General features: G+C 39.0%; 1 protein-coding gene across 1 annotated transcript; it reads right to left on the bottom strand.

Moving 5' to 3' along the window:
• Window positions 1-7,312: 7,312 nt before the first annotated feature.
• Window positions 7,313-21,736, bottom strand: LOC127657572 (hyaluronan synthase 2). Its single transcript, XM_052146429.1, has 4 exons — window positions 21,296-21,736; window positions 15,087-15,713; window positions 10,662-10,763; window positions 7,313-10,000 (listed from the first exon to the last, which is right to left on the bottom strand). The coding sequence occupies exons 2-4, from the start codon at window positions 15,711-15,713 to the stop codon at window positions 9,071-9,073; spliced, it is 1,659 nt and encodes a 552-aa protein (XP_052002389.1). The 5' UTR covers window positions 21,296-21,736; the 3' UTR covers window positions 7,313-9,070.
• Between the last annotated feature and the right edge of the window lie 2,292 nt (window positions 21,737-24,028).

Raw genomic sequence — 24,028 nt, 5'->3', positions numbered from 1 at the left:
TTTTCCTTTTTTTTGCGTTTGTTACCCTTATATGGGAAGGGGTGGATGAGGTAATTAGGGCCGGTGTATTTAAGTGTGTAGTCAGGAAGCCCTAGCATGTAGGCTTTGTCATACCCGCCCCTCTTCCGGTTACCGGTGTCACTATAGTCGAGGTAAGTGACTGAGGTTATGCATGGCTTTGTGTGGTTTTAAAGTGTTTAGAGTATCTGTTTTTATCTTTGAAGTGATTGCTGTAGCCGTCGCGGCGGCGTGCCCTGGGAGTTGCGTTAAACGCTCGCGCTCATTGAAAGCTTTAAGGTATGCCGGCTATCGTAATGTGTTGTGGTGTGGTTTGGGCCAATCATCATCTGTGTGTCTGCTGTGATTGTTGGGATTTATTTTGTACCCACTAATTTCTCTTTTCTTTTTGTTCAAGTCAAGGCTGCATGCGCCGAGGGGGAGGCTAGTCACTTGGGTGAAACACATTTGCTGTGAGTGTGGAACACCAGGGTTGGAGCACCTCTCCCTATTTTGTTTGCCGGGTACACAATTGGTTGAAAGCACAATTTGTTATAGCTAGTTTGCCGCCCCTAAGGTAAGCTTAGTCTTGTAGTTTTATTCTTTTTGTTATTTCGTTTGGTGGGGACGGTATAGTATTTTCTTTTTGTGATATTCTGTTTGATGTGATTCCGTGTTGGCATTCAGGTGTGTCTGGAGGAATGTTCTTTTTATATAGTGATCTTCTTATTATTGTTATAATAAACGTGATTTATACTATGATTAATTAATGTCAGAGCCATGTTCTCTATATAAATAAAACTATTCATTTGTTTATCATATGAAGCGACTCTGTCTTTTCACTGCACCACCGAACCTGTGTTCCTTTAATATTTCCTTGGGTGTAATTCCCAAGGTGGCGTAATCAGTGCTATTGGACTTAAATGATATAAGAAATACTAGGCCATCGTCACAAACAGAAGACATCTACAGATCCTGCACGAGGTTAACTCCAAACCAGTGACTGAGGGTTCTTGCCTGGTTAATTCAGCAGCTGAGACTCTGTATCTGGACTGAACTGTAGGAGGTAGGAAAGTTCTTTTGAAGTTTGTTAGAGTTCTGCTTCACCACAAAGAAAAGAACTTTGATACATATGCAGTCCTGGATGATGGATCGGAGAGGACGATTCTCCTATCACCTGCTGCAACCAAACTTGGAATTCATGGTCCCGTGGAGAGCTTAGCTCTGCGGACTATTCGTCAGGATGTGCAGACTGTCACTGGTGCCTTAGTCTCCTTTCAAATCTCTCCTGTAACTCAACCATAGAAGGTCTTCGGAATATCTGATGATATTTTTATTATTATAATCTGTATAAATTTTTTCAATTTCTTAAGTACCTAAGTTATTTTAAATACTTACGTTATTTTGTTGTGGATGTCCCAATGTGGATACAAAATTTTCGCTTTTCAGAGAGCTCAATTAAATATTGATTTGAGGGCAAAAAACATTTAATTGAATGTGTAAAATAGGCACATAATATCGGAAAATAGATTGCAGGGCCCTGAATTGGATCAAATCGAAATCGTATCGGGGCAGACTTTGAAGTATCGCAATTATCGGATGGCAGGCCAAAAGAGTTTATTCGTTATGAGGGTGAAGATATATGTGGATCGCGATGTGACAGCATTCTCCTGCCCCGATATTCAGTCTATCAGTGCAGCACAACAATCACCAAAGGAATTGGCAAAACTGTCCACAAGTTGTTATGAAATTAGGAAAATATGTAATATCTGCTTGTTTAGGGTGATAATACGTCCTTACCCCCGCAAGGGACTTTTAAAAGGTCAGATTGGGATTTCTAAATCCCCTTAAATGTCCAGGGTTTGCTTGTTTTCATATTGAAGTGCTCTCTGTAGTCATACATAGATACACATCATAAATACATGTTTGTTTGCCATTTAAACCTAGCGTATCATATTAATGTTAACAAGCTTTGCTCTACGTGTCTCCCTCAGATGCTGCACGTGATGGAGAGAGAGCGTGCACTGTTATTCAAGTGACTGTGAGAACATGAAGCAAGTATCTCTGAACAAGCACTTCGATGTTCCCAATAAATAACTCTATGGTTGCAAGGAGCTGTGGCATAGCACCTACCCCACATTAACACGAGCAGAACGTTGCTGGTGTGCGGATTCAGTGACTGTGTTCGCAAGTTGGAACAAGTCATTTTGGAACATTTTATCATACTGCTTTTGGCACATTCTACAGATCGACCTAGAGCTTTTCTGGCAATCTGATGAGCAAGCTCCAGTTTGTTTCTCAACTAGATGACATACTGTGGAGGGGTTTGGGCCAGTGCATGGTTGGAAGGCAAGCCTTCTAGCAAATCGTTTGACTATGTTAATACCCTACCATAGAGCATAATGTTTGGGATAAATCCTGTGGAGCTGTGCTTGGAGGCTCTGTAAGCCATCATGGCATTGGGTGTCATGTTATCCCAGTCCCCGTGGCAATGCTCTGAGGTGGTGGCCAGGATATTCTGAAGGGTATCATTAACTCTTGTTTGCTGAGAAGTGTCAGTGGTGCTCCATAACGACACCCATTCGGACACTAGAACCTCGGCTACTGTAGCAGCTTGCTCATTGGGCAAAGGGTATACTTCCACCCATTTAGTGAAGTAATATTTTACTAAAAGAATTTAGTGATTGTAGCATTCAGTCTCATTCATGGGACCCATGAGATCTATGTCAGTTTTTTCTTTGGGGGCTCCTATATGGACAGTGCCCATAGGTGCTCTGTGTTTCTTTGATGGTCTGGCCTTGGCAGCACAACTGTTACAGGTGTGGCACCAGAGTGTGACATCTTACCTCATCCGATACCAGTACTACCTTGACTGCAGCCGAGCAAGTGTTCCCTTCATACTGAAATGTCCACCGACGGGCCCGTCATGCATCTGGTGCATGATGTCCGCTCAAAACTTCTCTGCACTGTCCTCCAGGTAAAAGGTAAAAGGGCGATGAACATCTTTGAAATTGTACTCTCCAATCTTCTCAAGCCATCGCGCAAGCTGTACCTCTGGTTCATCTTAATGAGCAAAGGAGGCTACTATGATCAGTGCTCACTATGAAAGGTCTTCCAAGCAGGTACTGAAGGAAGTGTACAGTAAAGTCATCTACTGCCAACAATTCCCTCTAGGCGGTACAGTAGTTCTGCTCTGTAGGAGACAACCATCGACTCCCATATGCCAGCACATGCTCTTCGCCATCCTGCAGCTGAGATAAAACCGCTCTGATGCCGAAGTTGCTTGAATCAATGTCAAAAATAAGTTCACTGCTGTCCAGTGGATAGCCTAGTACAGGAGCGGTAGTGAGCAGCTCTTTCAGCACTCAAAAGGCCTCCTGGCACTCTGTGGTCCAGTGGAAATTAGCATACTTTTTCATGAGACTGTGAAAGGCTTAGCCACTGCTGCAAAATCCTTAACAAAGTCGGTGATAGGATGCAAGGCCTACAAACTTGGTTGGCCTGATACAACTGGTCAAACACTTGGGCAAGACGCTGAAGCATCTCCTGGATATCCCTCCCCAACATAATGATGTCATCCAAATATACCAGGCAGGTCTCCAATTGCATGCCAGCAAGGACACGTTCCATCAATTGCTAGAACGTTGGCTGTGCATTTCAGAGAAAGAATGGTATTCAACTCAAAGAGGCCCTTCCAGCTGCAGAATTCAGCTGCTTTACGAGCCCTGGAAGATAATTCCACTTGTCAGAAGCCCGACGCTTTGTCCAAGGAGCTAAAACATTTGGTAGTGGAAAGGGTTTCCAGGGTTCTCTTTATACATGGAAATTTATATGCATCCGTTATGGTGTGCTAATTTAAAGCTCTGTAATCCACACAAAGCCGATAGGTTTGTCCTTTTACCATGCACCATAACTATTGGTGAAGCCCAACTGCTATGGCTGGGAAAGGTTAGGCCAGCATCCAAATTCTGATGAATCTGCATGTTGGCACTGCGTAGTTTCTCAAATGACATTGCTGCACAAGATTGGTGTGACCAAGATCCGTTGGTCCAGTGGAGAAAACATCCTGATATGCACTGAGTAGCTGGGCCAGTTCACAGCATTCATCTGCCTTGAGGTCAGCAAAACTCTCTGTATATAAGGATTGTAAATTACTTGGAACAGACAGAGGAGTAGATCTTATCTGTAGTGACTCAGGGGCCACACTAGGGACTTGGACCACATTTTCTGACTGAAGAAACCCAGCAATATCTCCCTTCCTTACACTACAGCAGTGCCTGGGTTGAAGTAAGAAACTTAATCACCAAACAGCACAATCCTCTGACTGCCAAAATTCAGGCACGCCCGAGCCTGCTCCAAGAATGGCTGGCCCAGTATGGCTTCTGTGTCCTCTGTTACACCAGTGACAAAAAAATTAACATTGACTGTATGAGTACCAACTTGAATAGGCAGGTGAAATTCTCCACGGACATCAACATTAACAGGGTTCATTCCCTGCAGGGACTGCACAGTTGACAGCTGTGTTCAACCATGTTCTGCATCACCACATGGATGCACATTTCAGGGCTACCCCCTTGACACTAAGAAAAGCAGGCATGTACTGAACTTCCGAGGGTTGGTGCATTACTAGAGCTGCCTGCAGCCTAGCTGGCCCCCTTGGTGATGGACAACTTCCCCTTATGTGTCTGATGACTTGGCAATTGTGGCACCTAACTTCCTCCTTTATGTTTCCATACTCAACAGTCTTTGGTTTACGGGTGCAACAGGGCGGAGGGCAGGGCCGGGTCATGATTCCACACACCCAGCCCCTAATCAGGCTAATCAAGCCTCAGAGAGGGATAAAGGCTGACTGGAAGAGAGATTTACGGACAACTGTCCGACACCTTTGTGTGTTTGTCTTTTTGTTTAATTTAATTAATTAAACTGTTATTTATATTGTCAATCCAGTTCTCAACTCCTCCTTTCCATTAACCCCTTTAATGTGGGGCTGAAGACCTGATTTGGGTGGCTTCAACCTCTGTTCAGCAGGTGGCATAATTGAATTCTCCCCATCCCTTCCACTTTGGTCATGATACTCACATATGAGCGCTACTCTGGTTTCCCGTTTAGTCATTCTCATGCCACCTGTATGAGCTGAGTGATGCTAGTAGCTGCCCGCATTGTAGTCTCATAACAGTGTGCGATCTTGTAGGCTCGGGCCAGTGTGCGTGGATGTTCCTCCAGTAGCTTTTGCATGATACCGGTATCCCGCATGGCGTTGATAAACACACTAATAGAATCCTGCTCTCTTTCAGAACAATCAACATACACAATGGAAACTTTCTCGTAGATGTTACCCCCTTAGCATATGTAGTGGTTTGCCTAGTTTAAGTAATCTTTGCCTCAACTCTATGCCGATAGCAGCAGCATGCTCTGATGATGGACCATATGCAGCATCTACTTCCACGAATCAAGCATAATCCCAGTGGGCTGACCAAGGGTACTTGTGGATCACTGCACCTGCAGCACCAACTAGACAGAACCTCAGTTGAACAGCCATTCTTTTCTAACCAGTGATTAGCTCTGACATAACTCTCAAAGCGATGTAAAAATTATTTCCATGATTTTGAGCCATCAAACTGACCTGGTCCGATTGTTGGAATCATTTCCTTCTGGGTAGTTCATTCTGCCTCACTATCAGATGATATGTCATAACACAACTGACGGAGCTGCCCACCATGCAGACTGGATCTGACAGACCTGGGGGGAAAATGTTCACTTTCATTTCGACAGGTAGCATTTCTTCCAGTGGCTTGAGCATCTTGTAGGTCATTATCAATATTATGCCAGTCGGGGCGTTTACTTTCCACATGAGACATGCTTTGAATCGAAGTTTAAACTGCTGGCCTTCTTCCCAGAATGTGGGGGTCAGTTTCATGCACAGGTGTACTCTGTGTGTAGCATTGTGTCTCAATTCAACTGTTGTGCATATGCACTTTGCAGACTGATCTTGAATGGGTTAGTCTCTCTCATATTCTGCTGGAGTATATTTGGTTTATAATAACATGCAGACATATCTGCTAAATCACACTGTGCACTCACAGTTGAATTTGTAGTGAATGGATTATTATTACTGTCAGTGTTGGATGTTTTGCTCTCATATTCATTTAGCCAGTCCACAAATGAGATTTGTGCATGCTTGTCATTTACGGTTAACAGGGACATAAAAGGATTTGAATGGCTGGTCAAATTAACATGAGAATACTCTTGCCAGAATTCATCATTTCACAACTTCCTGTTAATCTATAGTGTTCACCTTTAATCCGTTATTGATCGTTATCTCCGACATGACTACTGCAGTTTAGTGTTCCAAAATGTTGGATAACTCTCCAATGCAAGAAAGACATACAGGGTATGAACATAAACAAAAACAAAATGTAAAACTTTTCCCTACCTTGCTGTTCTTACACCAAGCATGGTTCTTACACCAAGTATTACTGCCAAGATCACACTGTCTGTGTTGAGGAATTTTTTTGGAAAACCGGTGAGGATGGCTCATGGGCTTAAGCCATCATCAAGCCAGTGTTTTCCCAAGACTACAGCAGGCACGCTAGCGTATATGGCTGTCACATGACAAAAGAACGAACGACTTGGACCAGATGACTCGAGAGGTGAACTAATTATTTCTGTTTCCTGTGTGAGCAATGCATAGTGTATACGTCTGTCATGTGACAAAAGAACCAACGACTCGGACCAAAAGAGTTGAAAGGTGAACTAATAATTTCTGTTTCCTGTATATCGCCTATGCGGTTTTCACGTAACAAACGAACCGAGGTTGCGCAATGCGCATGCGCGGCCAACACAAAATGAACGAATCACTCTGAGACTACTCGTTCTTCTGAGTCACATAAAACATTTTTTCAAAATGAACGAAACATTCATGAACGACCCATCACTAGAAGGAGTGCACTGAGGGATTATACTATACTGTTGACATATTAGGAGAAAGACATTTGAGTGCTTGGTCTAGACTGTTGATTTGTGGCCATTACGACCTGGTAACACTGTATATTATGTTAACAAAGTGCGTCACCATGGCAGTCCTCCTCCCTGATACAGTGCCAGTGATGAAATTTCAGAATTGAGGCCAATACAGTCTTTGTGTGTAAGAGCAATCTAAGGTCACATGAATTTCCCTACTCACTACACCAATAGATGTGATTGGGTTGTTATGAAGGCAGAGTTCGAGAAGAAAACGCATAAGGCCATATCTTTATTTTTCAAAGATATGATTCTTATAAAGGAGACAGCACATAAAGTATGTATGATAGTATTAAAATGATGAAGTATCATTTTCTTTTATTTGGCACAAAGAAAAAAGTGCTTTATGACAATACTGCAGGTTAAATTTGCTGTAATTTCAGTAACCAAACTTTTTTCTCCCCTTTTCTCCCCAGTTTGGTATGCCCAATTCCCAATGAGCTCTAAGTCCTCATGGTGGCGTAGTGACTCGTAGTGACAGTTGCCTCGGCGTCTGAGACATTCAATCCACGCATCTTATCACGTGGCTTGTTCCCCCAATCCATATTCCTTTTAATTAAACGCCCTCATCAATTATAATCCATAGTTTATTTTAACACAAAGTAACATTACTCATCATCTTTTGTTTATGATTAAAATCATAATATTCGTATACAGTACATTTGGCAAACATTAAAAGGATTGTTCACCCAAAAATGCCTCAGTCACCATTTACTTTTATTGCAGTGAAACAAGATACAAAGAAAGTGAATGGTAATTGAGTTTATTATTTTGCCTACTGTCTCCTTTTGTGTTCCATGGAAGAAAGAAAAAACATACAGGTTTAGAACAACAAATTTCAATTTTTTGGATGATCTATCCCTTTAAGTTGCTAGGAATTGAAACTGACTTCACTGGGAAATGAAACCAGGGCATCACTTGGGAATAGTAAAATTAAGGATGATTTGCAAAAATGCACCGGACATTGATGGATGATAGAAGGTTGCATGAACAAATAACAATTACAAAAGGCAATTTGTGCCTCGGTTTAGAGCAAATGCTCTGGACTCTCTCTGTACAGAATTTGTGTAGCAATCTGACCTCTGATTTATTATATTCCTATTACACATGCATAGATTGTGTGGGACTGTCAGTAACTTTACAGGACAATTTAAAACATTGAAACGAAACAGAAAATGATAATTTCATAATACAAAACATTTAGCCACAAACCAGAAAGCTATAAACCATAGTGTATAAATAAACAGGTCTTCTCTCCATCAACACTTATTATAATAACACAGGTTCATTGCCCTTCTTCTTAATGAATAACTTATCCAAAGATTTGCCTTTTACTGTTGTCATCATAGAGACAGATCCAGCTTCTTAATTTCACATTTTGGTCAGATACAAAACTCATTGTCCTAACAGTTAAATTTTCATTTGCTCATAATTAACAATTAGTGAAAAATAGAGAATCTTTAGCGGCTAAACAAAAAATAAACAAGTCTATATAAAAGGCAATACAAATACATTATGCAAATAAGAAGTAAAGCTCAATCAAACTACTCAGTTCACTTTTAGATTTGAATCTAAAATGCAAATACAGAATATATTTATTTACATATATATAAAACAAACTAAAGTAAAAATGATAAATTAACCAAGAATTATTATTTTTTGATTTTTTTTTTTATAAATTTACTCTATTCCAATCACACACACAATACACTTAGCACAAATTGGTTAGCACAAAACCACTGAGGTATTTTGTTCCTAAGAGTTCTATCAAGCATTGTGTATTTTGAGAGTGAATGTGAAAGTGCAAAGAAGTTGTCATTTGGTGGTAGAATACTAAAACTTCAAGGGTGTCAAAGCTCACATCAACAGTTTGAACATTATTCTAATGTTCCGTTAACACTTCAAATGAATATCTTTGTACCAGTCAAAGCAGCAAAGATGTCTCCTTAAGGTGTCACTTTCTGTCACCTGTGGAGTGCCCGCATGTTTGAAAGCAGTCTGAGCTTGTTTAAAATGTAAACGTAGAAAAGGGGGAGAGGCAACTGGGTAAATACTATACATCTAGAACCATGTCATACTGTTGCCCTTTCTTCCTCTTGCCACACTTCATTATAAGAACAACATACAAAGTCAAAAACACAACCCAATAGCTGGCATACGCAATTGCTCCAATTATTAAAACAATTTTTTCAGACTCTGGGAAGGGTTTTCGTGTTTCTTGGATTATTGTATAAATAATGCCAACAAAAAGGATTGTGAACCAAACTGAGATTGGAACAAGCCCAATAAAATTCACCACAACAGTTTTCCGTCCAGACGTTCCCCAACCCGATTTGTTGATTGTGGCTATTGCAAACATTTTTGCTGGTAGCAGACTTGACATGTACAATACTGAGTAAAAGGACATGAAAACCATGACAATGTTTCCACGGAGGCAACTGGCAAAGGAGGACTTGATGAGTGCCACCACCTGGACAATTAGCAGGAACAGAAGAATATTCCAGATCCTTCCCTTGTAAAAGAGCTGGATTGCAGTGGCAATGAGAAAAAAGGGGAAGAAGCCTGTGATGACGGCTTCATAGGTCATCCACAAGTGGTGCTTGTGAAACCACATTGAGTTGTAAAGCCACTCCCTAAAATATGATTTACTCCAGCGAGTCTGCTGGTTGAGCCAGCGTAGGTAAGTGATGGGTGTCTCGGTCAAGCACTTTGAGCGAGCGGTGTATTTTGTGGCATATCCCAGGCTCAGAACTCGATTGGTCAGGTGCCGGTCATCACCGAAACTACAGTGGCTTCCCATGAATGTCTGATTGTACCAGTCCTCCAAGAACTCATGAAGAAGGGAGTTCCTGTACATACCCAAGGGCCCGCTGATACACTGTACACATCCAAAATATGACTGGCAAGCTCTTTCAATGTTGAATGCCATCCAATACCTCACACTGCTGAGGAAGGAGACCCACGATTCATATTTGTTCAGAATCTAGAGGGAGAGATTAAAAAACGGAATTTGAAATCAAAGGGTCTGTAGTTCAACATATAGAGTACATACTGTATGCATGTCTTGGCCATTTTTCACGTTGATGTATATCCTAAGTATGGAAATAGATTGTAGATGGTAGTGCTATAGAACTGTGAGAATCTAGTCAAGATCTATAGGTTGTTTGTAAAGGATGCACAGTAATATGCATTTCTGTTGACATCTGAAAGCCATATGGAAAGAGTGGTGTGGGAATATGTAAGTATATGTTGAACAACCTTATAGCTTACTTTAATTGACTATATAGTGACTATTTACTCCAAAAGTGCATCACTCAGTTAAGATGTTCCAGAGATTTTCTAGATATTGCAGCTTTACTGAAGGCTTATGTGACCCAAGAACAGTTATCTTTGCAATATCATTTAAACTTTAGGGAGAAGAAATCAGATCCAGAATTACTGATATTTATAGTATTTTAGATATTCCCTTGCTGGAAAAAACAGCTTTAACTAGCCTAGGTTGCTGGTCTTAGCTGGTTTAACTGATCTAAAAGTCTGGACAGCATTGTTTTATGTGGGATTGTCAGCCAGCTGGTCTCCCAGTCTGACAAATATTCAAACACCCTCTAAACCCATCAAAACAGACCAACAAAAGAGAAACATACCTGTACATCTCCACCTACTCCTCCGACCATGGGATCTTCCTCCAGAACCTTAACCATTTCCACAGAGGAGGCTGGATCTAACATGGTGTCTGAATCACATACCTGCAACCGACACAATTTATAAGTTATGGCTTATAGGTTTAGTTTTAGAGCTAGTTATTGATACTCATTAAACATGAGTACTAGGGGTGTGTAGCGAAGCCTGTATCTGTATCTGTACATATGACAAATTTTGCTGTATCTGTCTCTGTATTCAGATAGAACTGGATGTGGGTGGGGCTTACCCCAGAAATATGTCAAAACTAAATGAAAATTTAACATTTAAAAATGTTACTCTTATATTTATAAACCTGCCTTGTAAATGCATTTTCATAATATTAGCTTAATAATAATAATAATAATAATAATAGTAAGTATTATTATTAGTAGTAGTAGTAGTAGTAGTATTGTAGGCTACAAATATTGTTTAGTTAGATTATTATTTTATTATTTCTTACTTACCAGATAAAGATGAATTTGTAGGCTACATAAACTGTAATATGTAAACTTTGGTTTCTCCTAGTATTGCAGATATTATCTGCTGAAACAGTATTTTCATTTATGTCTGTGCATGTATAATATTACTCCGGAGACAGGAGGTGTCAAGCAAAATGCTAAATGTCAAGCACACATTTTGCAGTGAATATTAAATACAAATTAAATAATTAAAAGCAATTAAAATAAATTGATATAGCCTACAAACTCCATTATTTAGTTAAATAATTATAATAATGATGTTAAATTTATATAGTGCTTTTCAAGAGCTCAAGAACATTATTCACTAATTTAGCATATTATAAAGAAGAAGAAAAAAGCATGTTTTAGTTTATACATTTTACATATGCAGGAATATTCAGTAATAGATTAACACTCTATGGAGCATTTAAACCTTTATGGAGTATTTTTACATTTTCGGAATAAAGTCTTAATCAAAAAATTACCTTCGCTAATGTGGATATAAATGTGGTCAACTTTAAAAAAGGATAGATGAGCTCTGACGTGAAATCATCTCTTCAGGTCAAGAATATAACATTCAGCTCAGGTTTCAGCTATAAATGAATACATGGAATCATTACGTGTGAATCGTGTGCTACATTAACATAGACATTTAAAGAAGTATAACATGTATATAATGTTGTATCTTAATTATTGTTATACTTGATAAGCTCCAGACTCGGACAATTAACGGAGACTGCAAAAGGATTCGAGACCACAGCCATACAATTTGAAATCACACCGTGCGCATTTTCATTCATAAGGTTTACACTTTACAAATATTGGCTGAGCAGATTCATCAATTAGTTATAATTCTGGATATGTTTATTTACAATGTAACTTTATCCTTGTGCTTCTTGGACAATCAGTCAAACTAATATTTTTTCTATTATTCGGATGAATCTGTTATTTGTTTTGAAGTCATTATTCGTGCCTTTCCGAATAAGGTATTTGGCTTCGGGCACATCCTTAATGAGTACAGTGTGTTCATTAATTGGTAGAGATTTTGACATGTTCAAATACTGTGGAGGATTGAAAATTATTAGTTGATAACACAATACACCAATTTTTATCATTCACAAAAGGAATTAGGCAATTATGTAGTAGTGCAAATGTAACTGGTCCTGATTGAACCTCTCCAAGTGGGATTCGAACCAGTGTCAATCGGCATGGGAGGTGGGCACGTTAACGAGGAGGCTAAAAACTACAGCCTCTAGCGTCAGTCACTAGTGCGCCTCTTGAGGCCAGGGGAGTGAGGTTTACACATACCGCACAGCTATCATGTACCAGCTGACTCCCGTTACACAAACGATAAAATATTTGCTAAATGTAATTTGCATGGTGCAATTCTTAATCTTGCTATTTTGTTTTTTCACAGTATAAAACAAATGCTTAGCATACTTTGCTGAGCATTAATTTACCACTTTAATCCTGACACCTGAATCTGCTCTTTAAAACAAAAAAGTGTACTCGTCTACAGCTTATTTCTGTATATATTCCTGGTTATAACTTTCTTCTCCATCATTTAAAAGATGCTGCTGCCATGAGCAATAAAACAAAATTACACAAAAATCAAATGCCATTTACTGCCTTGCTTTGAGTGTGTGGTAATAGTGCAGCAGGCAAACAGCGATAACTTTCATACACAAGGCGCAGTCTGTGGAAAGGATCTATAGAAAAGAATAGGCGGTGTTTGGTGAATATATATATATTTTTTTGGTTGAAAAACCATGTGCAAAAGTGGTGTACCTGTTTAGTGAATTGGTAAAGCTTTGGTGAAGCTTTAAGCATCTGAACATTGCCATGAGTATACCTTGCTTTTTCCATGCAGGGCAAGTCATGTAAAGTTTATGCCACTCTGCTTTTACAACTACACCCCACAGTGATAATAACCACAAGCAGGCCCACCGTCAGGGGAGGTCAAAGGGTACGGGGGGGCCCATGCAAAGGTCTGTAGTTGACCCTTAATGGGATCATGTACAACAATTTACTTACTGACTTATATCACCAAAATAGAATGCATATATATTTACATGATAAATACATTCATTTTTATCATTAAAACACATTTCAACTTGATACCCGCAGTTATTGTGAAAATGGTTCGGTCGAAACACCTGGCCAATCAGATGTGCGGAACACACCCGATGTGCATTGTGCAAAGCGGGGACTGACTAGAGAGTCAAAATGCCTCACCATCAGGGGCACAAAAAAGTAATGCGAGCAAACAGAGAGCAAAAGTGAACTAAAGAAGCAGAGAGGCGATGGCCAAATTTCTTCCCAAGCATGACGCACTAGGTATGACAGGCGAAGCTGAACGTGGCAAAAGCGAGGAGCTAGTGTAGACTAGCAAATAAAACTGCAGCTAGCTAGCTTAACCTTTAAATAACATTAGCACGTTCACTTAACTAGATAAGATATCAATATAATAGACAGATATAAATGCCTTTATAATTAGGGATGGGTACCAAAACCCGGTATTAAATGGGCCCTGGTGCTAAATTATTAAAGACCTTAGTATTGATAAGCTCCGACATTACAGTTCTTTTTAACGTTTTGGTGTAATTTAAAATCACGCCGCTGCAGCCTCTCTACTCTGTTTCGGACACACACACACACACACACACACACACACACACACACACACACACACACTAGGGGTGACCAGATCCCAACAAACCAAATGTGGGACAAAGTGTAGCTATGTTAATGTGGGACACGTTACCTATGCTGAGAAGTCTACATTTTTTATATGAAGTCTATCTAAATGAAAAAATAAACATTGCAATTTTCCCCGGCGCAATGTAGGCAGCAAAGATGGTGTCAGGTCCACCTGCACTTGACCCACATATGCGCAGTTTGATTGACATCAAACACAGCCCCTTGATGACAGCCTTCCCTGCTTTCTTTACAGCCATTGGACACAATTATTTTATTGAAATTTTAGATTTGGCCCAATTTGGAAAATGTTGTCCCCCTGTCCATAAATCCTGATGGTGGCCCTGACCACAAGCCTGGTAACCCGATCATTGGAATCAGGTGGCCTGTGGATAAAATAACTTATTTGCTCAGTCTGCAAGGGTCCATACATGATTATAAGTGATTGAAAGCTAGGCTTTAATTTAACCTTAGTTTTCTTTAGGATTTAAGCTAAACTTGAAACTTTCATAATCCACAGCACAAAGCGGATGTTTTAAAATACTGAAGAGGATCTCTAAAAATAAATTTTATCTCGACAGTAGTCTTGCTGATAAATCACCAGGCTTACAATGTGTCATAAATAGCTCAAGCAATGGTTAGGAGTCGTTCTGACCAATAATATTTTGTTATGGGAAAACTTGTGTATACTGTTCTCAGCTGTATTGTGGTGTGAACTGTTTATTCTGTGTTGAGCTGTGTCTATCTATGATGCATACTAAAACAACAACATTTGTCTCCTTAGTTGAAACTCAGTTTAGTAGTTAGATGTACATGTTTAGAATAGATTTAAATCTCCAAAGAGCAGGGCCTTAGGGGTTTCACTTAGTTATGCGATATGAACATTTTATGTGACACATTCCCTTGGGCTAAAACAAATGCTCAATGTCATGAGCTAATCATAATGTACTATGCTCTGAGATGGCATGGAAAATATCAGTGATCTCTTCTGAAAGTGCAAGAAAAAGTCCTGGGATATGCGAATGATTTCCCACGGCAAGCCCTCAATAAACAGCACCAGTGTTAAACAGGAATTTACTTTCCTCACCATTAGTATATTGTATGCTCCAGTCTAGCATCCACTTAAGGAGTCACAAAAGCGCCTTTGTACAGATTGCCAGTGTTGCCCCCGTATTTGGCTAGACAGGTCTTGTACTGCCCGAGATTGAGAGAGAAAGTGATAGAGAGACTCACCTGTACATAGTCAACAGATCTTCCGAGTGCTTTGAAGGAAGTGTACATGACCTCCCTCTTCCCGCCCCACTTCTGCATAATGCACACACACTTATTGTTGAGAACCAGGCGAGAAATGTGCTGCAGACTCTCAGCGTATGATTCCACATTTTCCTCTGGCCCTCGATGGTGGTAGTTGCTTTTCCATACAAATGTGGCTGCCTTATCCCGGCCCATGATGTCCCGAAAGATCTCCATCATGTAGTTGTCTTCGTCATTATTGCCATCGATAACCATGATGACCTTTATCCCTGGGTAGGTGAGCCTCTTCACAGATATTAAACACTTTCTCAGGTAACTGGGATCCTCTTGATAGGCAGCGATACATAGGGCCAGTGATTTGTTGAGTTTGATAGGGGTTTCCAGGGAGCGTTTCATGTTTCTATGTTCCAACAGGGCAAATAAGCTTTGGATGATGAGGTGTATGACTAGAATTGCCCCATAAAGACCAAAGGACAAGTAGTTGCCCGCAGTCGTTATGAGCTTGTAGCCCATGATGTAGGCAGCAGAGATTCCCACAAGCAGTGAAATGCCAAACAGTACTGTGCCAACAATCCTTAGGTAGGTGATCATTTTATCACATCTCATCTGAAAATAACAAGATATTGAATGGTGAATTTCATGATTTACCAATATTGAACAAAATACAGTGGCTTCAAAAGTATTTGGACACTACTGTACAAAGCCACACTTAAAAATCTATGGATTTCAACTGCAGTTGAAACAAAATATCAAACCAATGGACATCTTAAAACAAATTAAACTAAAGCCTTTTCTCACAACAAACCTCCCTTTTCTCAGCCATTTTTCCAATTATTTAGAATCAACTGGTCCAAGTGTGACTTCTAGTGGATGTATGTTCCTCTGTTGCTCTCAACTTACCACAGGTAAGAAACTACAGGTGTAGTTCATCACATTTAATACTATGGATATTGTGACAGGTCTCTTGCTCTTTACGAAGGAGGACGTGGGTGCCAGAAAAAAAATCCAAAGTGATTCCTTTTTATTATACACACTTTTCAAATTTGCACACAGTATTGCTTTTCAGCACTCCACCACACACACACACACACACAGCTTTGTGTGTCACTCTGTCTCTCCCCTCTGCCCTTTTATCCCTCTCCAGCTCTCACTGCAACACAAAACAGCTGTTAGGGGTGATTTCCCACAGGTGTCAATCCTTACTGTTTTTCCTCTCCTGGCCTCGCTCTCTACAGACGTCGCTCGGCCACACTCCCATCTCCACAGATATGTTCCACTAACACTTGACAATCAAGAAGTGTCGTCGTCTGACAAAAAACTGTGTGATTGTGCTAGTTTTCTTTAACAAAATGATACTTGCTTTGATATTTTGTTATCTATTGCAATGATATTACACATTTTTAGTTTAGGATTTGGGGCTCCTGCACTACACAGACATATGCAGTATAAATGAAAGTAGAAGTATGAACAGCTTTGTGGTAGCAATAACAGATTTTTGCATGTCAGAAATGCATATCAATGAATACATGCATCTGTTCCTGCTGCATAAGCAACAGTATTTCAGACAGCATCATATTTCATCCCCTTTCCTCCTGTCATGAATATCTGAGCGGTCTCTGTGACCATTTGTTCCAAGTTTCTTAACTAATGTAGCTCCCCATCTGCTTGGCAGACATGAGTATGCAGCACCACCCTATGACATCATCTGTTTAGTTCTCCGTGGGAACACATGAACAGTGAAATTTAGATTTCAATGCACTATACTAAAGACACTCTTATTACTGCTGAATATGACCATTGTTTTAAAGGTATAATTCTGTCATTTTGTGGAACACAACAGGAAATGTTAGGAAGGATGTTCAGTCTCAGTCACCATTCATTTACTTTTTATATTTAGTCATTTAGCAGATGTTTTATCCAAAGGGTCTTACAAATGAAGAATAGAAAAGCAATTTTTCAGAAAAAAAGTCAACAATAGTTGAAAGTCTACACTTTCATTGTACAAAAAAAAAAAAAAAAAAAGATGCAATGAAAGTGAATGATGTTTTTGACTGAACGTTCTGCCTAATATCACCTATAGTGTTCCAAAGAAGAAAGACAGTCAAGGGGGTTTGGAACAACATGAGGGTTAGTAAATTATAACAAATCTTTCATTTCTTGGATAACTAACACTTCAATGTCTGCATTTTGGTTTGTCCACTCTCTCCACTGAATTCCCTTTTCTTTCATTATCACTCACAGGCTAATCTTCCTTCTCTCGCCTCTATTTATATTACAAAGTGGTTTTGGCCTTGCTGTGAATGATATGATGGAATCCAGCATGGCATGCATCTAACTGGCATGTGTCACAGCCTTTAATGTCATCTTGCTTGTTTACAAGGCCCTTGACAGTCTCTATGGACTCACCAAACTCCACCTCATCCACATAGACACACGCAGCCCATTGGTTTAAGTAGAGCAAGTGGTGTTCATGTCTGAAACGCCTGTTCTGCTCTTTTGGGTATCCCCAAACCTGCTTTCATGTCTCACAATAAACTCTCTATGTACCCAAATGGCTCATTTAAAAGTGCCGAGACTGATGTAGCCAACATCAAAAAGTATGCAGAGACTAAGTATGCACAGCCATGTGAGACATCAGAAATGTTGTCTTTGGAAATGATGTAATTTTGTGTGTTTACGCAAACTGGTGTGTGCTTTGTCTCTCCTAGGAGGAAGGTTTAACATGTGCAAATTAACTTGTCTTGCTGTAAATGGGGGTTCTTAGATGGGATGAGAAGGAGGAATTGTGTGTGTGTGTGTGTGTGTGTGTGTGTGTGTGTGTCAGGCTTTTCTTACATTGTAGGACCAAAAAAGAAAAATAATCACACAAGGATAGTAAAACCTGGATGTCACCTATACTGCAGGAAGCAGCCAATGGGAATACGATGAGAACAAATGAATAAATATTCTGAATAATATCTAAATAGAAAACTCGGTCATCATTTACTCTCCCATAAATTAAAATTACTTTTTTTTACGAGGATTTTTTTGTTACAAACTGGTAATTGCAAGTGTATTATGCTATTAATGTTGTTTATAAGGACATTTCTAGTGTCCCCGTAACTCAAATAGCTGAAAAAAACTAATAATAATTATGAAAAAAAATAATAATATTATGTCCATGGAGAGTCCTCATAAGGATAGTCGCACCAACATGTGTGTGTGTGTAAAACATTTGACATCACTGAGTTCACTGTAGATCAAATTTAACCCTATATCAAATCCATTTTGTCTTCGCAACTGAAATATGGTATTTTGTCATACAGCATGTCTCATCATAAAACTATGCAGAACAACTATTTAATATAAGTTTTTTTTTTTTTGCATTACTAGTTGTCTGTGAGTACATGTGTAGTGTATATGATCTGTGCAGATCTGACTATAATCCAGCAGGACATAGAGGAGTTACAGAGCACTGAAGACCACTGAAGAATCGAATCATCCTCAGTGGGGAAAACTCTAGCTTTGAAGTTAGATGAAATATTACAGTACAGCAAGAGTAAATTTGCACTAGCAAAAAGGAACATAGCCCTGCAAAGCCCACTGAACCCCACCACAAAGTGAGTTGAAGCTTGGTTTAGATCAATCATTCTGTAAATTGTCCGAGTACAGGAAAGAGGTTAGGAGAAGAGGTTTAAATCTTAAAGGCCATTGTTGGCCATCTAAATATTCATTTAGAGAGGATATTGACACTATTTCTGAATGTGGGGGAGGAAAATCATGTAAGTTTACTGCTGACATGTTTGTTATTATCCTGAGATTTGGAGGAGCTTTCTTTAGACAAAGCTCCATTTGAAACACAATAACTCATGAATGACCCACTAGACAGTCATTATGTGGCAGGAAATCCATGGTACATAGTTTAAGTCTTCTTTTGGGGGAAATGATCAGGAAAGTAGGGGATAATCCTAGCTGTAGTGAATAAATACTTTTGACAGTTGTTTTGTAAAATATGCAAAGCCTGGTGATCTGTTGCTCCTGCATTCATTAACCATCCTATGTCAATTTAAATATTTTGATAGTTACATTTCATTAATAGTGAGATGGTAGATACTTTAGATAGTAACATTTAATGTTAAAAATAAAGAATTTAGTGGTTAACCTTATTTTGAGACACAAAGGAAACATATCTGACTAAAGAAATTACCAGCAACCAAATCACGCTGTAGACTGGTTGCCTACTGAAGCTAACCAAGGTTAAGCCTTGTCAGTACCTGTATAGAAGACCTCCCTGGGGAAAGTAAGGTTGCTGCTGGAAGAGTTGTTAGTGAGGCTAACATGGGGTGCACACACTGCATGATGTGCGGGTCCTAACGACCCAGTATAGTGACTGGGACACTATACTGTAAAACCATATTTCGGGTGAGATGTTAAACCGAGGTCCTGATTCTCTGTGAGGGCACATGTCATAAAACAGTAGGGGTGTAATCCTTGTGTCCTGGGCAAATTATCAATTTGCCAAATTAGACGGTGCCCTTATCAATCATGGCCTCAAAATAAATCATAGCCTCCTTATAATCCCCATCCATGAATTGGCTCTATTACTGCACTAAATAGCTGGTGTGTGGTGAGCATACTGGCACACTATGGCTGCATCACCTCATCCAGGTGGATGCTGCACACTGGTGGTGGTCGAGAACCCCCTGTTCACTATGTTAAGCGTAGTATAGAGTGTATAATGTCCGAAAAGCGATAAATAAGTGTACTATTCATTCATTAATAAATAAGGAAGAATAAATATTATACAGTATGTATTTCTCATAATACACAACAATAAATAAAACAATTATTGCTGGGTTTTCACCTTTGTCAAACTTGAATGTTTCACCAGGTTTTGCCTAATGGATATGATTTCTGCTAACTTCCCACAAAAGATGGTAGAACTGATCAAATCTAGAACAAAGTGTTTTACCATCATGCATTTCACTGAAATTGTGTTGGAGGGAATTTTGGCACTGAGACAAAACTAAAGACACTGCCTTGTCACCCATCCTACCCTTCTAAGATACGCAGTGTCGGTCCTCCCTATAGGCAAACTAAGCAAGTTACTTGGGGCCCCCCTGTACAACTTTGCCCTGAAATTCTGTCCATTATATAGCCTATCAAGCAGTGCCTCATTATAATATGATCATAGCTATAAGACTGCAAAATAGACAGTGTAAGTCTGTCAACGTGTAAAATGTAAACTTTCCTATAAATAAAGAACCTAGAAACGCATTGTAAGGATGAATAATTTGTCTTTGTTAGCATGTTAGCCACAACAGCTTTACTATGTTTAAGTGTTTCCTAAAGCATATTTATGTGACTCTTCTCGTTTCAATTCTTAACATTATTATAGAGTTTTCAGAGTGAAATGCAACCAGCTCTGGTAAGTGACAATTATAAAACGATTTGTATTCTAAATGTGTTCCGCTTATTACCACTCCAAAGGTAGTAAACGTCATGACAAATCATTATTAGATTGCGTCAGCATGATTTTCTTTATGTGCGCTTCTGGATTCCGCGCGAAGGCTGTTCTGCTCTGCCATTGGTCAGAGTTGCCAGATTCGGATTTCCCGGCAATATAGCGAACATGTCTCTGTTGCAATTATACATAGGCCTACTGATGCTTTTTTAAATGTTAAATTGTAACTACTGTATATCAGGTAAGTGTTGTTTTAAAAGTATCTATAAAACATAGCTAAAATCTTGAAACTCAAAAAAAAAAAGAAAAAAAGAAAGAAAGATTGGCCATCGCATGCTGTGGAGATCCAAGACTGGCAATTAAGATGCACAGGAATAATATGCTAGATGAAACATCACTGACAAATTACCAAATTTCAATAAGGTATTCGTCTCTGTGGATAATATTTTCTGGAAATGTTCTCATATAGGCCTGCGTAATATAGTCTATTACAAACTGTGCTGTTGAGACTTGTTTCTCATAAATGTACAATATATGAAATACAACTTGCGGGACCCTGAAAAAATTGCATGTGTTGATATTTCAAAAATTGATAAATTAACTCCATTCATTTAAATTGATCTGCACTTGAGATTGAAAATAAGGCTGTGTTGTAGATACATGCAAAAATTATTATAATTCTGGCAGATTACATTTTTCTCTGGAAGTCTGAAACAGTTATCCTCTGAATTATTTATGATCATACCTTGGAGCAGATGTTAAGATGTCCCGTTAGTGTTACAGGGATACTGTCCAACGAGGCTCTGTGCACAAAACCACACGCAGTACAAACTTTTTCATTAAATTATTTGTGGAAAAACCAGAGGAGACCCTCATGGGCATCAAACAATGAATTGGAAAGGTGTGTAATATCCACGTTTCCCATAAAAATAATGAAGACATTCAAGTTTCTCGCCTCCTTCTATAAATTGATTGTAAGTAGTTGGCATCAGTTTGATGTATTGAGGTCATCTTTCTTGGCAGGTAATTTTGACGATGTCAATAAAAGAAGAAGAAGAAAAAGTATCAAACAGTAATCAATGTTGATGGTGAAGATGTAATTCATTCAAATTTCCCCAGTAATATGGACAGTAGTGAACTGTAGTGAACTGTCCATTTCTGCGTCTAATTTCTTCCAGACGCTATAAATTCATGATTCCTGTAAGCAATACACGTGTAAGTCTCCTTCAACCGGGCAGGATTTTGGAGTTGTTTTAATAAGGGGGTTGGTTCGGGTGAGGAGGAGCGACCATCTAAGAAAGGAAAAAAAACTTCTAACCATTCAAACTTCCGAAATGGGGGTGGGTAAGTTTATCAAGCAATTAGCCAGACATTCATGAGAAGGAGAAAGCTTACAACGTTTATAAAAAGTTAAAGACATAGACTATATTAAAATATTAATAAAAACAACAATAATGAACATTAATAAAAATAGCCTAAATAATAATAATAATTAAAAAAAAAAAGCGAAATTAACTATGAAATCACTAAATAAATAAAATCGTAATGTTTAGACTACATTTACAGATGACACATAAACAAAAATAAGCCCTAAATAGAACTGGAATATTAATGACCATAAAAATATGAATTAGCCAGTGAATATTTTGCCATTTGTTAAAGGAAGACGCAGCTAAGAAATGTTTGATTTTGGAGAACATGGAATGCAACACACATATTCACCACTCGAGGGCGCCACACAATTCTAAATCTACTGCACACTGAAGAATCGACTGAGTTGTCATTTGTTATGCTCACTGATGCAGCCTCCATAGCGCAGCAATGCTCGTGACATACATACAGCTATTCTTTTAAAATTGTTCTTAAAATATTATTTTAAAACTGCTATCTTTCTTTGTTTCTTTCTTTCTTTTGGCACATGAATAGGCTATATCTATTTTGAGTGATTTTCTCACTCAATACCACTGAAAGCATTGTACTATTTCTGAAAAGATCCAATTCTGCAGTCTAAAGTAATCTAAGAACGTGAAATACCCATTGGTTCATTTTTTATTTATTAATTATGTCTGCTTTCCTTCTTTCAACAAAATCCCTACTAAGTTCAAGAGATTTTCTGTCCAGCAGGGACAGCACGCGGACCGCCTTTCTTAGCGGTCCATTCATATGAAAAGGCAGTTTCTTATGTATTAATTTGGGCCACTGTTTATTTGAGCAAGGATTCATAGTAATCTGCCAAAAAAGGAACCGGGCTGTATAGGCTTCTCTTGGGGAAAGAGAAAAGGATAACAACTGTGCTGTCTCTGTACGATAACCTCATACTAAAACCTGGCAAACACACTCCTCCAGACTCCAGAGGTGCTGAATGATGAAGGCTAAAGACTCTAGGCTTCATTTTTTTCTCCCCACCCCCTACCCTGCTTTACTGACTTTGATGAAGAGCAACCATATGTTTTGCTGACTCATTTGAAAAAACCTGGACTAGGCCTACAAGTGATAGCTAGTACAGTACGGCATTGTGTTCCATATGTGTGGCTCTTATCCTCTCAGGCACCCCAAACATCACCTAAGGGTCTGTGACTCTTATGTGGGGGGGAAGAAATCTGAGAGCGCTTACTTTTAAGTTTTAGTTTAGTTTCACAGTCTTTCTCGTTTTCACTTGGAACAATGGTGTTATTGAGAAACCATGTGTAACTCATTTTGTTTAGATCAAAGACACTGATGTTGTAATTGTATTCTGTGTGTTTAGACCTAGAACATGAAGAGAAGGGTGTAGATGGCACCACTGGCTAAAATGTTTAGTGTTGAAAGCCATACTATAGTTGGCATCATTCTAATATCTGCTTCTAAACCTCACATTTCTTGCTCAGAAATCACCCAGACACAAGCATCTTCACTCACACTCAAATTGTACAACAGTGAACAGGAAAGAAACTGTGTGTGCACGAACAAAGCCCCAGTCATTGTAAGACTGATTGCTACTTATCATTTCGTCATGAATTATGTTCCCCCTAAGGACCTCTTTAGATTTCCCTTCATTTGTATTTAAGATAGTACTGCTCCTTCACCAAAACCACAAAAGTCAAACGAATATGTCATAAAACAGTGGGTAGAGTTGAATGTTTTCTGTTGGACGTTGACCCTCACCCCCCTCTAGATGATTGCTCAATTCCTCACTACTGAAAGAATTTCTGCTGAAATACCTATATGGTCAGATGCAGAAAAAATAAATACATTTTATTTAATTGTATGGGTATCATTAAGGCCATTGCATAACATTCCACAGGAAATCATTTGTTTTGTCAGGGAAAATGAATCCTTGTTTTAAATTGTTAGCAGCCTGAAATGTATAACTGTAGAGTTTTTGTTTGTTTGTTTTATTTTTTTTTTATTTTGCGGAGACTATGATGGACCCAGATTTGACATTGGACTCGATAGGCAACCCAACACATTATCAAAATATTAAACAAAAACTTATTTA

Source organism: Xyrauchen texanus, chromosome 17 (assembly GCF_025860055.1).
Source record: "Xyrauchen texanus isolate HMW12.3.18 chromosome 17, RBS_HiC_50CHRs, whole genome shotgun sequence".
Lineage (NCBI taxonomy): Eukaryota > Metazoa > Chordata > Actinopteri > Cypriniformes > Catostomidae > Xyrauchen > Xyrauchen texanus.
The sequence above is the reverse complement of the archived record's forward strand: the minus strand, read 5'-3'. Positions and strand labels throughout refer to the sequence as shown.

Bases quoted from the DNA above. Each gene is read 5' to 3' on its own strand.
- LOC127657572 (XM_052146429.1), bottom strand. From the start codon at position 15,713: ATGAGATGTGATAAAATGATCACCTACCTAAGGATTGTTGGCACAGTA. The intron at 10,764-15,086 runs GTGAGTCTCTCT...TGTCGGTTGCAG, and splicing joins GATCTGTTGACTATGTACAG to GTATGTGATTCAGACACCAT. The intron at 10,001-10,661 runs GTATGTTTCTCT...CTCTCCCTCTAG, and splicing joins GAGTAGGTGGAGATGTACAG to ATTCTGAACAAATATGAATC.